This window comes from Phyllobates terribilis, unplaced genomic scaffold (assembly GCF_046119375.1).
Source record: "Phyllobates terribilis strain yellow unplaced genomic scaffold, ASM4611937v1 Scaffold_9__5_contigs__length_417890890, whole genome shotgun sequence".
Taxonomy (NCBI): Eukaryota; Metazoa; Chordata; class Amphibia; order Anura; family Dendrobatidae; genus Phyllobates; species Phyllobates terribilis.
The window spans coordinates 139,444,127-139,460,244 of NW_027362769.1; the positions used below are offsets into that span (position 1 = coordinate 139,444,127).

The window sequence follows — 16,118 nt, forward strand, 5'->3', positions numbered from 1 at the left end:
TATCTATCTATCTATCTATCTATCTATCTATCTATCTATCTATCTATCTATCTATCTATCTATACATATACACTGTGTATCCAGCAGCATCAAATTAACTATAAACTAAATGAATGTGTGAACAAGCCCCATAGTTATAGTATAGCAGTTAGATGGATAGATAAAAAGAGATGATGGATGGATGATACGAGATGGATAGGAGAAAGACAGACAAATAGAAAAATAAGAGAAGGTAGATTTATCTCTTTCTTTGGGGAAAAAAATGGGACTTTCTTATTATTTAAAATTGGAGCTGAAGTTTATAAGTCTTTTTAAGAAATAATTGTTGAATATAGGGAAACATCAGTGGCTTGGGATAAATTAGGTATGTTTGCGGTAATGTATGTTCTACCTGATAATCCTCATTGTATTTATGTTTCTTTATTCCTTTACACTGTACTATAGTCGCTCAATGTATCATGTATTTGTTTTTTTACTCCTGGGTCCCAGGTTAGGCCAACCTCATATCATGTTTGAGTCACATGTTTGACATATACACAAGGAACATGTGCCAGAGGTATCCACAGAACTCGATTTATCATAGTGAGATCAAAATCATGTTCATCTTGGTATAAAAATTGGCTTTTACAGCTTCTATGTATTTCAGTGAATCGATCAGTGAGTTGTGGATCAGAGTTTTTCTCGTTTTCTTAATTATCTTCCAAGTGACTTTTTGACATGAGGTCAAACATCAGAATAGAGGAGTTTGGAGAGAAATAAGACTTTGATCACTGATAGATTCCCCGGTCGCTCATTCTGCAGTTTATGTATTGTGTGATACATAGAGGCCAAAAAATGAAGCAAAGTGAATTGCTGTTTCCCTGTGGGAACTTTCACTGCTGTGAGCACGGATTAGCCATACAGGGATTTTCCACTTTTCTGTAAGTACGGCTTTGTTATATAGCTGATGAATTACTTCCTCATTATCAGTGAACAGAAACATTTGTTGTCCTTCATCCCAAAGACTAAATGTCAGGTTTCCACTCAATGACAGAAGGCTGAGTTCTTGAAAGTTATGAGACAAACTAACTTCTTCCATTTTTACGTCTTTGTTTTTTCCCCCGTTTTTACGTCTTTGTTTTTTCCTCCCCTTTTTCCCAGAGCCATAACTATTTTATCTTTCTATCCACAATGACATATCGGGGCTTTTTTTTGTGTGGGACAAGTTGTACTTTTGAATGACACCATTCATTTTACCATATTATGTTCTGGTAAAAAGGAAACAAAATTCCAACTAGGGAGTAATTGTGAAAAAAAAAACATTGTTTTTTGGGAATTGTTTTTACGGTGTACATGTTGCGGTAAAAAATGATCTCGTAATATGATTCTGCTCATCAGTACGATTACAGTGATACCAAACATGTTCAGTTGTTTTATAAATTTAGTAATGAAGATAAATCAGAAGATTGCAAAAACAAAATTTTTTTTTTTTTTTTGGGTTGTGTCGATATTTTACTAGATCCGTAACATTTTCATTTTTGTGAGGGCTTATTTTTGGGGGGCGAGACTCTGTTTTTATTGATAACATTTTGGGATAGATGTGAAGTTTTGATTGTTACATAATGTTTTTTGTGAAATTACAGCAAGCAAAACAACTTAATTTTGGAGTTCTTGAATTTTTTAATTGAAGGTGTTCACCGATTGGGTTAATTATTTTTATATTTTGATAGGACTTTTTTGAACACGTCACTACCAAATATGTGTATTTTTTTTTTATTACTATCTTTACTTTTAATGGGGGGAAAGAGGGTGATTTGAATTTGTGATTTTTTGATATTTTTTTGATCTTTTTTTAAAACTTTTTTTTTACTTTTCACTTTTCTTGTTAATCCCCTCAGGGCAATACCACCCCTATGCTGTGTTCTTCCCTCATGTGTTCTCTCGTTTGAGAACACCGCAAGGATCAGCCGAATGATTCACTGCGCTTGCGCGGAATTCGCACAGGCGCAGTAAATCAGACCGCTGCCATCTTTGTACAGGCAGATAGCGGCGGTCACATTAAAACTGCGCATGCGCTCCTCCTGTTCAAAGATGGCGGCGGTCAGTGAATCATTCGGCTGACCCCGGCGGCAGCATGTGCGTCGTGTACGGCGTGTTCGCGACGGTGTTCCGCTGGTGGTACCACGCAAGAGGCTGGTACCACCAGCGGTTTCCATATTGAGACACCCATCACTTGGGTGTCCCAATATGGTGGTCGTCGATCTTCCGCCGCTTGGAATTCTGGGATCCGGACACATCTGGAAGAAACTGGATGTGAAGACATTACAAGGTAAATATATATTAAGATTGTGCTCAGTGTTAATAGCATTTTGTTACCTTGAAGAGCTTTTCCCGCAGCTGACTGACTTTGAGCTGTTCTTGCAGACTCTCCATGGAAGTCGTCTCACTTTTCCAACCATCAGAATTCTCCATTTTGGGGGATGTAGGTGGCGCATTAAACCCTCCTCCTGAGAATGAAGTGGTATTAGTTTTATGGTTTCCTTAAAAGGGCTTGTATATGATTAGAAAAAACATCAGCCAATTTCCCTGATTTCTGCTCCCAATAAATTACTTACTTTGTGAGGCTAAGTAACTCCAACCAGAGACATTATTTTGATATTTATAACATTCCTCGGGGGCCGTACAAATCATGCGCTAACTCCACCCACAAAGTACGTCCTGACGCTGGCACTGGAGTCAGGACGTAATCTTACAGTGCACCCACCTCAGCGTTCAGTAGTGAACACTTTATGCATGTTCTCACAGAGCAAGAAGAAATTAAAGGGTTGGCGGCCGTGAAAACACAGCTGCCGACCCAAGCACTGTGGTCTCTAGGAATCTGCCCGGGGGCCGGAGAAAGGGTCATTGTGGGCCATAAATGGCCCGTGGGACTGAGATTCCCCACCCCTGCATTAGATAATCGGCTCGAGTCTGCCAGCGCAGGAGACCCTCCAGAGCAACTTTCAATTTTGGCTTGTAGATGGGGGTCCTAAAGGAGTTATCCAGGACGAATTTATTTTTTTTACTCTGGGCCTAAGAACAAACAGGCAGGCATTTGCTAACGACCTGCCTGTTGTTGAGCTCTGCCGGCAAAGAGTGGTCACAAACCGCTCCTGCCGTCCATTCTGTAGCTTCCATTGACGTCACGTCTACAGAGCAGTTGCTTCTCTTCCGCTCTACTCTGTTGACAGGTCGTGGCTGCCGACGTCATGCTGATTTATAGCCTGCTCTACATTGCCTAACTTCAGGAAGCCAGTTGTCAATCGGAATGACATCTGCAGTCACGCCACATTGACAGATCAGCACAGAAGTGGAAGAGCTGCTCTGTTGATATGGAGCAGCTGAATCGCCGCCAGGAGCGGTCTGTGACCACTCTGAGCCTGCACCAGGTAGAACAGGCAGGTAGTTAGCAACCACCCTCATATAAGGTATTTGGCTCATAGTAAAGACAATAATATAGTTCTGGATAAACCCTTTAAGTGGGAGACCCCCCACAGTATGACGTGTATATGCTCTAGTGGGTCATGTGGAAAAGGGGCTATTTTCATAAGTCAACTCTTTAAATTGAAAGCACGGCTTAGCCATTTATTTAAAAACTTAAGTCCATGAATGCCTATAGAAAGAATCTGTACAGGTTTACAGAAAAGTTGGCTATTATTTTGGGGTGGAGGGACATAAATCAAACTGATTTTACAATACAGACTATGTGTGTATGTAACGTGGCATGGAGCGGTAGCCGTGGGCGAAGTATTCAGCTCTTTTGCCCTGGCACGTTATATGAGGGTGGGGATCTCGGCTGGGTGTGTGGACTTGTGCTATGGGGGCACTATGTCCATACAGGCCGCATGTAACCAATGACTTGAGTTGGCCAGGACCAGATGTTGAACAGTTCAATGAGGGAGACCACCTGTCAAAAGTAAACTTTTTACCGAACGATAACTTGGTGGGAATTATATACAGTAGGTAGCGGGTATACAGCTTGATAAATGTTAATTCACCATACGGAGCATTTTCACAAACAGTTTCAGTTCCTTTCTCTTAACTCACTTGGTCTCTATCTCCACCGTTTAATCTTCCTTCACTACAACCTAGCTCGGTACGACAATCCAGTTAGTAAGAGTCTTATTCTCAACCCGCAGTTTCACGTCTTCTTCTCTTCAAGGGAATTATTTTGTAAATATGGCCGGTACTTAGCATTTTCTGCTACTGACACCTTGGAACTCCCTCCCGGGGCACTCTCTTCATATCACGTTCTCTGTCTCGTCCTGATCCGTTACCGTTTATAAACTCAGGGTCCATACTGCTCGGCGTCCTGTCCCAGGACCCGTCTCCGGTGCATCACTCTGTCCTTCGGTAACTTCTCGCTTTTCCTCTCTTTCTTTGCTCTAGATCAAGCTAACCACTGTCTTGGTCTCCTCTCTCACTTTGGGACACCCATGTCATGCAACACTGCTTATTTTTCAGACCTTAGGTTTGTTCTTGATGCATATTGGGCCCTATCTGATGTCCTGAGAAGAAACTGCCTCTGTCCCTTCACCTTATCCCTCCCACTTTGGGCTAGTCCCAAATATTGCCAGTTACTCTCCCTACTGGAGGGCAGAACACAATTCCAACACTATTAACACATCTCACAGTTCACATTATACAATACTACAATAAGCGTGTTCTTCAAGGGGGATTGTGGGCAGTATGTCCATTCCCTTACATATATAGTATAAATACTGGATAAATATTGATAGCAAAACACTTGAAACAAAGTTTTAGTTTATGTGCACATGTTAAGTATTTGGTGCAGAAATTTCTCCACCATTTCTGCATCTCTTGGCAGGAAGAGACGCTGCGTAAAATAGCTGCATCTTTGACGTGTTTTTGTTGCGGTTATTTTACATGCGTTTTTTGGTGCAAATTTTCCCCCACTCATTAGTTTGGGTGAAATCTACAGCAACAACACTAAATTCCTGTTTGCATTAACCTGGTATGGCACCCAACTTTCCAACTCTGATAAACCTTACCATTCCTGTCTGCATCCTCCTGACTGCCGGCGATATCTCTCCAAATTCTGGTTCTCCTCACCACATCCCTACAGTCAGTTCCACCTCCTATCCACGATCGATCATAAACTCTTGCAAACTTTCTAACCTTATGCCCATCCTCCCAGCTCCCGCTTCCCCAGTCCCACTAATAGGATCTCTATGGAACGCTCGCTCCGTCTGCAACAAACTTTCTACATCCATGATATTTTCATTACTAGAAAACTTTCCTTCCTCTGCATCCCCGAAACCTGGCTCACACCCTCTGATTCAGCCTCTCCAGCTGCACTTTCGTACGTTGGATTCCACCTTTCCCACACCTCCGCCCCAGCGGCAAACATGGTGGAGTTGGTTTTCTCCTGTCGGATAACTGCACCTTCACCCAAATCCCACTGCCGTCCTCCTTTACTCTCCCCTCTTTTGAGGTGCACTGTGTGCGCATCTACTCCTGCTCCGACTGGTTGTCATTTACGGCCCCCCCAGGGCCAGCCACCACTTTCTTCGACCACTTCACCACATGGCTACTTCACTTCCTTTCTGCTGACATCCCCACTATCATCATGGGCGACTTCAACATCTCTATTGACACTTCTCACTCATCTGTCTCTAAGCTTCTATCTCTCACTTCCTCCTTTGGCCTCGCTCAATAGTCTACTGCAGCCACCTACAAAGATGGCCACACACTGGACCTCATCTTCATCTGCCTCTGTTCCCTATCTAACCTCTCTAACTCACCTCTCCCTCTTTCTGACCACAAACCTACTTACATTCTCTCCCCTCTCCTCTCCAGGTCCACAATACCCACTTCACAAACTTGAATGCCCTCGCAGAAATCTCAAACACCTTGACCTACATTCACTCTCTGAATCCCTTCTCCCTCTTACAGACATAAGTTCCTTACATGATGCAGATGTTGATGCCGCTTTATATAATACCACAACAGCTGCAGCTCCCGATTCGGTTGCCCCCCCCACACATACCAAAGCTTGCAAAATCAACAGGCAAGCCTGGCACACCAGCCTGACTAAGAAACTGAGACGGGCTTCCAAGGTTGCTCAGCGGAGATGGAAAAGGTCCCACTCCAATGAGCACTTCATCGCATTCAAACAGTCCCTCACTATTTCCAAGTCCACACTCACTGCAGCAAAACAAACCTACTTCTCATATCCTCCCTGTCTCACAACCCTAAACAGCTATTCAACACTTTCAATTCTCTCCTCCGTCCCCCAGCGCCTCCACCCTCTCCTCTCATCTCACCTGAAGACTTTGCCTCATTCTTCAAACAGAAGATTGACACCATCAGACAAAGTTTTTGCCTAAAGTCCCCACAGTCCCTCCTCATATCTACTTAACCCTCCTCCTCCCAAACCAACTTCTCCACCATTATGGAACATCAAGTTACTCTCCAAATCACACCTTGCCACCTGTGAACTTGACCCAATCCCGTCCCACCTCATTCCTAACCTTACCACAGTCTTCATCCCAACCTTAACCCACCTCTACAACCCGTCACTAACAACTGGTGTCTTCCCCTTATTCTCCAAACATGCCTCAATTACACCCATCCTCAAAAAGCCCTCCCTCGACCCATCCTCTCTGACTAGCTATCGCCACTTATCACTTCTCCCCTATGCCTCAAAACTACTGTAACAACAAGTCCATTTTGAACTTTCCTCCTACCTATCCTCCTGCTCCCTCTTTGACCACTTACAATCTGGCTTCTGACCGCACCATTCCATTGAAACTGCTCTGACTAAAGTCACCACTGACCTACTAACTGCCAAATCCAAGCGACACTACTCTGTGCTCCTCCTCTTGAACCTATCATCTGCCTTTTACACAGTGGACCATTCCCTCTTACTACAGACTCTCATCTCTCGGCATCACAGACTTGGCCCTGCCTTGGATCTCCTCATAACTAACAGACCGGACATTCAGCATCTCCCACTCACACACCCCCTCTTCATCTCGCCCCCTATCTGTTGGTGTCCCCCAAGGTTCAGTTCTATGACCCCTGCTCTTCTCCATCTACACCTTAGGCCTGGGACAGCTCATAGAGTCTCATGGCTTCCAGTATCATCTCTATGCTGCTGACACAGATCTACCTCTCTGGACCCGATATCACCTCCTTACTAACCAAAATCCCACAATGTCTGTCTGCTATTTCATCCTTCTTCTCTGCTAGATTTCTTAAATGGATGGATAAAACTGAATTCATCATCTTTCCCCCATCTCACTCAACTTCCCCATCTGACCTATCCATCAAAGTCAATGGCTGGCCACTCTCCCCAATCCCATAAGCTTGCTGTCTCGGGGTAATCCTTGACTCTGATCTCCCATTCAAACCTCATGTCCAAGCCCTTTCCACTTCCTGCTGACTCCAACTCAAAAATATCTCCCGGATCCGTGCATTCCTCATCCCAGAATCTGCAAAATCACTAGTGCATGCCCTCATCAGCTCACGCCTCGACTACTGCAACCACCTGCTTTGTGGCCTCCCCACTAACACTTTTGCACCCCTTCAATCTATCCTAAAATCTGCTGCCCGACTAATCCACCTGTCCCCCCGCTATTCCCCCGGCCTCCTCCCTCTGTCAATCCCTTCACTTGCTCCCCATTGCTCAGAAACTACAGTTCAAAACCCTAACCTTGGCATACAAAGCCATTCACAACCTGTCTCCTCCATACATCTGTGACCTAGTCTCCTTACCCGCACGCAACCTCCGATCCTCACCAGATCTCCTTCTCAACTCCCCTCTTATATCTTCCTCCCACAATCACATACAAGATTTCTCCCGTGCTTCCCCCCTACTCTGGAACTCTCTACCCCAACACATCAGACTCTCGTCGACCGTGGAAACCTTCAAAAGGAGCCTGAAGACCCACCTCTTCCGACAAGCCTACAACCTGCAGTAACCACCGCTCCACCATACTGCTGTACGACCAGCTCTACCCTCACCTACTGTATCCTCACCCATCCCTTGTAGACTGTGAGCCCTCGCGGGCAGGGTCCTCGCTCCTCCTGTACCAGTCGGTGACTCTTTTTTTGTTCAATATTATTGTACTTGTTGTTTGCTATGTATGCTCCTATCACATGTAAAGTGCCATGGAATAAATGGCGTTATAATAATAAATAATAATAAAAAAATTGTCAGGCTGCAGATTTAAATCTTCAAGTCAAATATAAGCAATGTGTGCATGAGACTTTAAGATTCTCACTCACTTTGCTGGTATCAGGAAAACCCATCAGGTTTTGTGACAAAACTGCTCAGAAAAAAAGTGACAAATCTGCAACGTGTGCACAGGCTCTTACAGATCATATTGGTTTTAGGTTTTACCTGCTTCAGAAAATGACGGGAGCCTCGTTGACAAGACCGAAATGTGGTTTTTCAAGCATGCTATCTGTTCCTCCTTATCAAGTAACTGCTTCTCAAACAAAGCGGTCTAAAGAAAACAGGAGAAAGACATTATATGATCAGGGTAGAGTAGCCAAAAGTCTCATGACCTACCTAAAAGGGTTGTAATGGGATAAGAAAACATGGTGGCAGAAATAGAACCACAAATAAATGGGACTAAATATCACATAAAACACATTAACAAGATCGTTGTTGTTTCAAGAAGAAAGCAGCCATGGTTTTTATTTTCATACAAACTCCTTAAGGAGAATGTATCCTTTTTTTACTATTTTAAAGAGTAACTAAACTTTTTCTAATTTTAATTATTCTCAAGGCTTGCAAAGTTATGATTTCTTTTTGTAATATACTTCATTACCGTATTTTGCTTTTCTCCCAAACAGTACACTACAGTGCTGATTTAATAACCAATTCATGCTCCTTTAGAAGCTTCTTCCAACTGCTACTCAGCAAGATTCATACACTATAGTCATATAATCAGAGTATGGGAATTCCCCAGTATACAGGGATGGGGAGGCTCAGACAGGGAAAGTCCTGTACCCAAATTGTTTGAATGCAGTGTTTGGATATTTACTGAGCAGCAGTTGAAAGCAGCTTCTAAAGGAGTATAAACTGGGTGGGCACTGAAACAGCGCTGCAGCATAACGATGCAAGAGAAGAAATAATGCAATGCTAGCATCATGTCAGTGGATGTTCTCAGGATTTAGACACAGAATCTGCACCTAAATCCTGACAGAATGCTAAACTTGTGAGCATGACCATGTGAGATGACTGCTTGCTCTGCCTTTAGTGCATACAGCAAAAATTTTAAGATAATCTCTACAAAACAGGACATGTCAGCATATTTTGAGGGTCAATGTTTAGTGTAAAAACGGCAAGAATTCAGAATTATTTATTTTAGATAATTTTATGATAGGTTCCCTTTAAGTAAAGGTTAAGTAAATTGATCACCTCTACTTTATTGTGTGCATGAATACAATTGGTTGTTTTACCCCTTAAAGGGGTTGTCCAACAAAGTTCATTGTAATCAATAGATATTGGAATAATTATAAGTTCCACAATTGGATGTGTTTAAATAAAATGTTCCTGTGCTGAGATAATCTTATAAATGTGTCCCTGCTGTGTACTGTGTAATGGCTGTGTCTGACCGTGCAGGAACATGGTCTGATCATACTACATCTCCTGGGCAGGAGAGGAAGCAAAAGAGTATACAGAATCAGCTGGGATCCCATGCTGTTCTGTCTGCATTCTCTCTTTTGCTTCCTCTTCTGGCCAGGAGCTGTGGGTATCTGCCGATCATGTTACTGCACAAAGCCCATTAAAGGGAATCCGTCACCATGTTTTTGCTACCCCATCTGAGAGCAACATGATGTAGATGCAGAGACCCTGATTCCAATGATGTATCACTTACTAGTCTGCTTGGTGTAGTTTTGATAAAATCACTGTTTTTCTCTGCTGCAGTTCTCTAAATGCTGAGCTTTGTATAACCCCGCCCACACCACTGATTGTCAGATTTCTGATTATACACAGAAATCAACCAATCAGGTGTGGTGGAGTGGATGGACAACCTGGTAGCAGGTCTACTAGTCCTCTTGTGATAATCTCCAGCTGATAAAACAGTGATTTTATCAAAACTACAGCAAGCAGCCCAGTAAGTGACACATCGCTGGAATCAGAGTCTCTGTCTCTACACTATGCTGCTGTCATAGGTGGTAAAAATATTTCCTTTAAGTAACATGTCCTGTATGAAACATATTTCTGGGGAATCACCGATAACAAACTTGGGTTTTTCCCCATCCCCACACAAAGCAATGCTCCTTTATACCTTTTGCTGTAGTTCCTTCCTGGCCCGTTCCTTATCCATACATGCCTGACGATACGCTTCGTAGGCTCTATTAAGTTGATCTCCTGTGTTTTTATCCATATTTCCCAGTTCTGTATCATCACTAAAAAGGGTGTGGATAATGACAGCGACCTACAAAGACGAGAGAAGAACAGGAATGAGTCGGGGAAGTTTTCTATGACACTTATCACATCATAACCCCAGGTCAACTCACCTGAAAAGTATGTAAAAGCTAAAGTTTCCAGTGACGGTTCTGAGAATCTTCCTTCCTTAAGTCATTCTTGGATGGTGTAATGAAGTTATGGTTGTTTTCTATCTGTAAACAATACGAAGGTTACTATGAAGCCAGAGGCGTTGATTTAAGAAGTCAGGTGGAACCCATTGTAGTAAAAAAAAAACAATTCTTATGCCGGGAAATTTTGGCTTGAGATTGTTTACATTTAGAACGACATGTTGTACAAATATGCTTTGAATGTGTAACTCTTTTACATAGAGTATGGAGAGATTGAGGTCTGAAAATGTCATTTTTATTTTACATTCCTTCAGAAAGAAAAATTAAATTGGTGCCACACAAGCATATTTTTTGTCTTCCAAAGAGAATGGGGTTGATTATGCCGATCACACTCTGATCATAGTGTGATCCGATTCTCTCAAGATGCGGAAAAGATGGAGACAAAAGTTTCACCATCCTTTCCATTCTGTCATTCCGTGAAAATCGGACTGCACTCAGTCGCCATCCGAGTGCAGTCCGATGGTTTCTACGCATTTACAGTGCGATCCGAATATTGGATCAAATTTGGGCATGCAGCAATTTTTTTTCCTTGAAACCATCGCAGTCAAAATCGCACATGTGCACGGCCCCATACCATAACAATGGTCCAAGTGCGATCCGACAAAACGACGGATAACACTCGTTCTATTATTACGGTCGTCTGCATGAGCCCTTAGGGGTTAAACTCCTACAGTAGTTGACCCATTTTACAAACATAATCTATGTCTGATTGCTGGAGATCTCACCAGCGATGGTACCCCACACCATTCATGAGTAAGGGGGTCTTATTTCCTCGAAATGAAAGGGGCATCAGTTGCCAGGAGCTTCAATTTACAGAAGTAAAATTTTTTGATCAAAAATAGTTCACTAAGTACCCTATATTTATTATGCAACTTTGCTTTACATTTATATATAATTATGGTAGGGTATGAGATATATTTTTGTCTTGCTTCTTTTTTGCTAGTGTGAACATGCCTCTGTTTCTTGCATGTCTGCCATCTTAGACCTCAGTTCACATTGTCTGGTTTTTTGACTTGTTTGCATTCTGTGCAATTTAAGGGTGTGGCATGCCCTTTGTTGAGCTGATTGGTATATATGTAGCTTACCACGGGCCTAGGTGGTCTGGAGTTGGGACCCGGTCCTATTTGTCTACCCTTTTATATGCATTACTTCAACTTTGATATACAGTAAGGTTTTTAATATAGGCAGTATAGGTACCGTCCCAATTTAGGGTCACCTTGCCGCTGGTGGGACGGCTTGTATACTTTTTTTGATCAAAAATAGTTCACTAAGTACCCTATATTTATTATGCAACTTTGCTTTACATTTATATATAATTATGGTAGGGTATGAGATATATTTTTGTCTTGCTTCTTTTTTGCTAGTGTGAACATGCCTCTGTTTCTTGTATGTCTGCCATCTTAGACCTCAGTTCACATTGTCTGGTTTTTTGACTTGTTTGCATTCTGTGCAATTTAAGGGTGTGGCATGCCCTTTGTTGAGCTGATTGGTATATATGTAGCTTACCACGGGCCTAGGTGGTCTGGAGTTGGGACCCGGTCCTATTTGTCTACCCTTTTATATGCATTACTTCAACTTTGATATACAGTAAGGTTTTTAATATAGGCAGTATAGGTACCGTCCCAATTTAGGGTCACCTTGCCGCTGGTGGGACGGCTTGTATACTTTTTTTGATCAAAAATAGTTCACTAAGTACCCTATATTTATTATGCAACTTTGCTTTACATTTATATATAATTATGGTAGGGTATGAGATATATTTTTGTCTTGCTTCTTTTTAGAAGTAAAATGTTGCAGAAACAGCTTTTTTTTTCAGCAATTGTCTTTCGAGAAATCATTGATTTCATGTAGCACAAGTGCAGCGCTGACAGCAGTGCGTAAGTGAAATAGAAATTTTCCAAAATATTCTTTAATTAAAAAAAAAAATAAAAACATTTTCACGGTTACATCCTGTACACAACATGAATGAGGAAGAGAAAACACTGAAGGTGGTTACACACTGATGGGGAATAATTCACAAACATTCCTGTGTACGGTCACGTGGAGATGACTCTGCCATATTCTACTTGCACCATTTTCTAACAGGAATCTCTATTAAATCTTTGCCTGCTGTCAGTGGAAAAAAAACATTCAGAGGCTGCAAACCCGGCAGGAGTCATGTTTTCAAAGCAGAACTTCAGCCACAAAATATCCAGTTTAGGGTTCGCTCACACTTGTGTATAAATCAGACGAGTGCGATCCGATAAATCTGATTGCTCTCGGACCAATGTTACTCAATAAGGCCGTGCAGATCTGCGTATTTTTTCTCAGCTGTATCCGACATGCTGCGATTCCACTCCGAAATCGGTCAGTGCAAGAAAAAAAAAAAAAAATTGCATGCCATACGGACTATCAGTAAAGCATCCGATTAATAGCTGCTAAGTAAAAAAATAGATTGCAAACGGATAGCGCATGGATGACAAGTGAGGAAAAATCATCCCACACTCGTGGATGAGATTTTTACACAAGTGTGAGTGAACCCTTAGGCTGAGTTCACACGATGCGTATTTAATGCGTTTCCGCGGCGTTTTTGCAGTTGCGTAAACGCCGCGGAAACGCATGAAAAACGCATGGTAGAAGGGCAGCAATGTTCCCCAATTGAAATCCGCATGTGCTGTGCCCATGATGCGGATTTTTCCGCAGCGTAAACGCTGCGCTCAAAAATCCGCAGCATATCAATTAATTTTGCGTAAACGCGGCGTTTTCGCCGCCATTGACTGGCATTAGAACGCACCAATTCCGCAAGACTGCATCTGTACTTGCGTTATTGGCGCGTTCTAATGTGCGGATGGTACCCGGGTGTGGAGGAGAGGAGAGTCTCATCCACACCCAGGTACCATTAAAAAAGCTGTAAAACAAGAATAAAATAAAAAATATATATATACTTACCATCTGTCGGCCCGCGCAGCGCTCCTGCTTGGTTCCCGGCACTTGCAGTGAGTTCAAGGACCTGCGCTGACGTCAGAGTCATGTGACGGGTCACGTGACGCTGACGTCGGCAGGTCTTTCAATTCAAAGTTGCCGGGAGAACGGAGTGTAAAGCAGGACAGCGCGGGCCATCGGAGGTAAGTATATACACTCTCTGGGGTCACACTATATAAATCCATGCTGTTTGTATGGATTTATATAGTGTGACCTAGTTGTCAAGCACTTTCCAGGTGATGCTAAAATCGCCTGGAAAGCGCTTGTCAATCTGCATGCGGAAACGCATGTGAATCCGCATGTGGATCCGCATGTATTCTGCAGGAAAAACGCATTCACAATCTGCATGCGTTTTTTCTGCCAGGGAGATGCAGAAATGATGCAGAAATTTTCTGCTTCATTTCTGCATCGTGTGCACATACCCTTAGACAAGGTTGTGTGGGCTGAACAATTGTTTCTTCCACTGATAGGTTGTGTGCACACAGGTGGATTCCACCTGAAAAAAACAATTCATAAAATGAACATAGTGCACAGCAATGTCAAAACGACACTGCTGTGCACATGTTCAGTCTTTTGTTACTTCTTTTAACAGCTTCAGGGTTCGGAAACCGTGGAATTGTTAAAAGGGGTAATGAGTCCATTCTTCAGGAGGCGATGCAGGGAAAGAACGCCGGTGGTGGAGCCGCCTGGAAATTAAGAGCAAAAATACTGTCTGGGCAGTTTCAGGAAAAAAAGACGCCGACTTTTTCCTGAATTGAATACGCCTGGAAAATATTTGGCAGCTGCACCAGAGTCTAAATGAAGCCATGTGCACATACCCATACATTATAGAAAACCTTCTGGGCAGGGGAGAGAATTGTTCTTCTCATGTTGAATGTTTGGCTTTAGGGGTTTTTCAAGATTTTAAAAAAATTGTCCAGAGAGAGGACAGTGTATAAAGGGATTGTCCAGTGAAACAAGTTATCAATAGGGATGAGCGGACGATGAGCGGACCCGTGGAAGTTCGGGTTCTGGTACATGACCGAACTTTAGTCCAAAGTTTGGTTTGGGTATCAAAACTTTACCCAAACTTGAACCTGACCTTGAACCCCATGGAAATGTACGGAAACCCAAACGTTAGAGCTGAAAAATCTTTCTCTCCCTCACCCCGAACAATGCAACGGACTTCTGGGAGAAGTCTGTTTGGCGTTTAGCACCGGACACTAACTGTCCAATATGAACCCCGAACTTTTAAGTTCGGGTTCGCTCATCTCTAGTTATCACCTATCGTAAGATTAGGCGATAACTTACTGCTCACTGGGGGTCCACACAGCTAGAATAAACCTGCAGTGTGCATGCTCGACCGCCGTTCCAATCATTCCCAATGGGGCTGCCGAGCGCTACGCTCAGCTCTTTCCAGCAGCACCATAGAGAATGAATGGAGCGGTGGTCAGGCATCCAACCTGCTGCTCCGTTTTATAAAGTGGATAAAAATTCCCCGATCTGCCAATCATTGTGATTAGCTGCAGCGGGACTCATGAGTAGACGGGGAAGTCATCACTACAGCCAAGTAAACTAAGACCGATGGCAGCCACCGGAGAGCTGTTAATTTAAACAGGTGAGCATAGGTACTTTTGTCTTTTATACCGTTCCCTTTCTCTGGCCAAAATTCCTAGGATTTTGGAAAACCCTTTTAATACATTTTTATGTCAATTGTGAGAAGTCTTACATTTTCAACCTTTGGATATAATCAACCAGCATAGATGTTAAAATCAGGGAGGAATAGGAACACAAAGAATAGTAGAAACTTACACAACTTTGTATTAAACAATAACTAGCGGAGTTGTCCTACTAGGACAGTGCATTTTTGTTAAAAGGGTCATGTGATGATAAGCTGATCTTGGATCTACAACCCCTGGCAAAAATTATGGAATCACCGGGCTCGGAGGATGTTCATTCAGTTGTTTAATGTTGTTGAAAAAAAGTAGATCACAGGCATGGCACAAAGCTAAAGTAATTTGAAATGGCAACTTTAGGGCTTTAAGAAACACTAAAAGAAATCAAGATTAAAAATGTGGTACTCAGTAAGGGTATTTTTTTTCAGACCAAGCAGAGGGAAAAAATTATGGAATCACTCAATTCTGAGGAAAAAATTATGGAATCATGAAAAACAAACACACAAAAGAGCACTCCGATACATCACTAGTATTTTGTTGCACCACCTCTGGCTTTAATAACAGCTTGCAGTCTCTGAGGCATGGACTTAATAAGCGACAAACAGTACTCTTCATCAATCTGGCTCCAACTTTCTCTGACTGCTGTTGCCAGATCAGCTTTGCAGGTTGAAGCCTTGTCATCGACCATTTTCTTCTACTTCCACCAAAGATTTTCAATTAGATTGAGATCCGGACTATTTGCAGGCCATGACATTGACCTTATGTCTCTTCTTTCAAGGAATGTTTTCACAGTTTTTGCTCTATGGCAGGATGCAATATCATCTTGAAAAATGATGTCATCATCCCCAAACATCCTTTCAATTGATGGGATAAGAAAACTGTCCAAAATATCAATGTAAACTTGGG

General features: G+C 42.5%; 1 protein-coding gene across 4 annotated transcripts in view; it reads right to left on the bottom strand.

Annotated features, from left to right (window-relative positions):
• The window catches only part of TANK (TRAF family member associated NFKB activator), an 88,164-nt gene that overhangs the window by 25,398 nt on the left and 46,648 nt on the right, over positions 1-16,118 (bottom strand). For 3 of the 4 annotated variants that reach the window (XM_073647064.1, XM_073647066.1, XM_073647063.1), the window contains exons 2-5: positions 10,519-10,620; positions 10,287-10,436; positions 8,387-8,492; positions 2,356-2,486 (exon numbers count right to left, since the gene is read on the bottom strand). In XM_073647064.1, the coding sequence (XP_073503165.1) occupies positions 2,356-2,486; positions 8,387-8,492; positions 10,287-10,385 (336 nt within the window). In that variant the 5' untranslated portion in view covers positions 10,386-10,436; positions 10,519-10,620. The remainder of the gene's footprint in view (positions 1-2,355; positions 2,487-8,386; positions 8,493-10,286; positions 10,437-10,518; positions 10,621-16,118) is intronic. The other variant, XM_073647065.1, reaches the window with a different exon arrangement.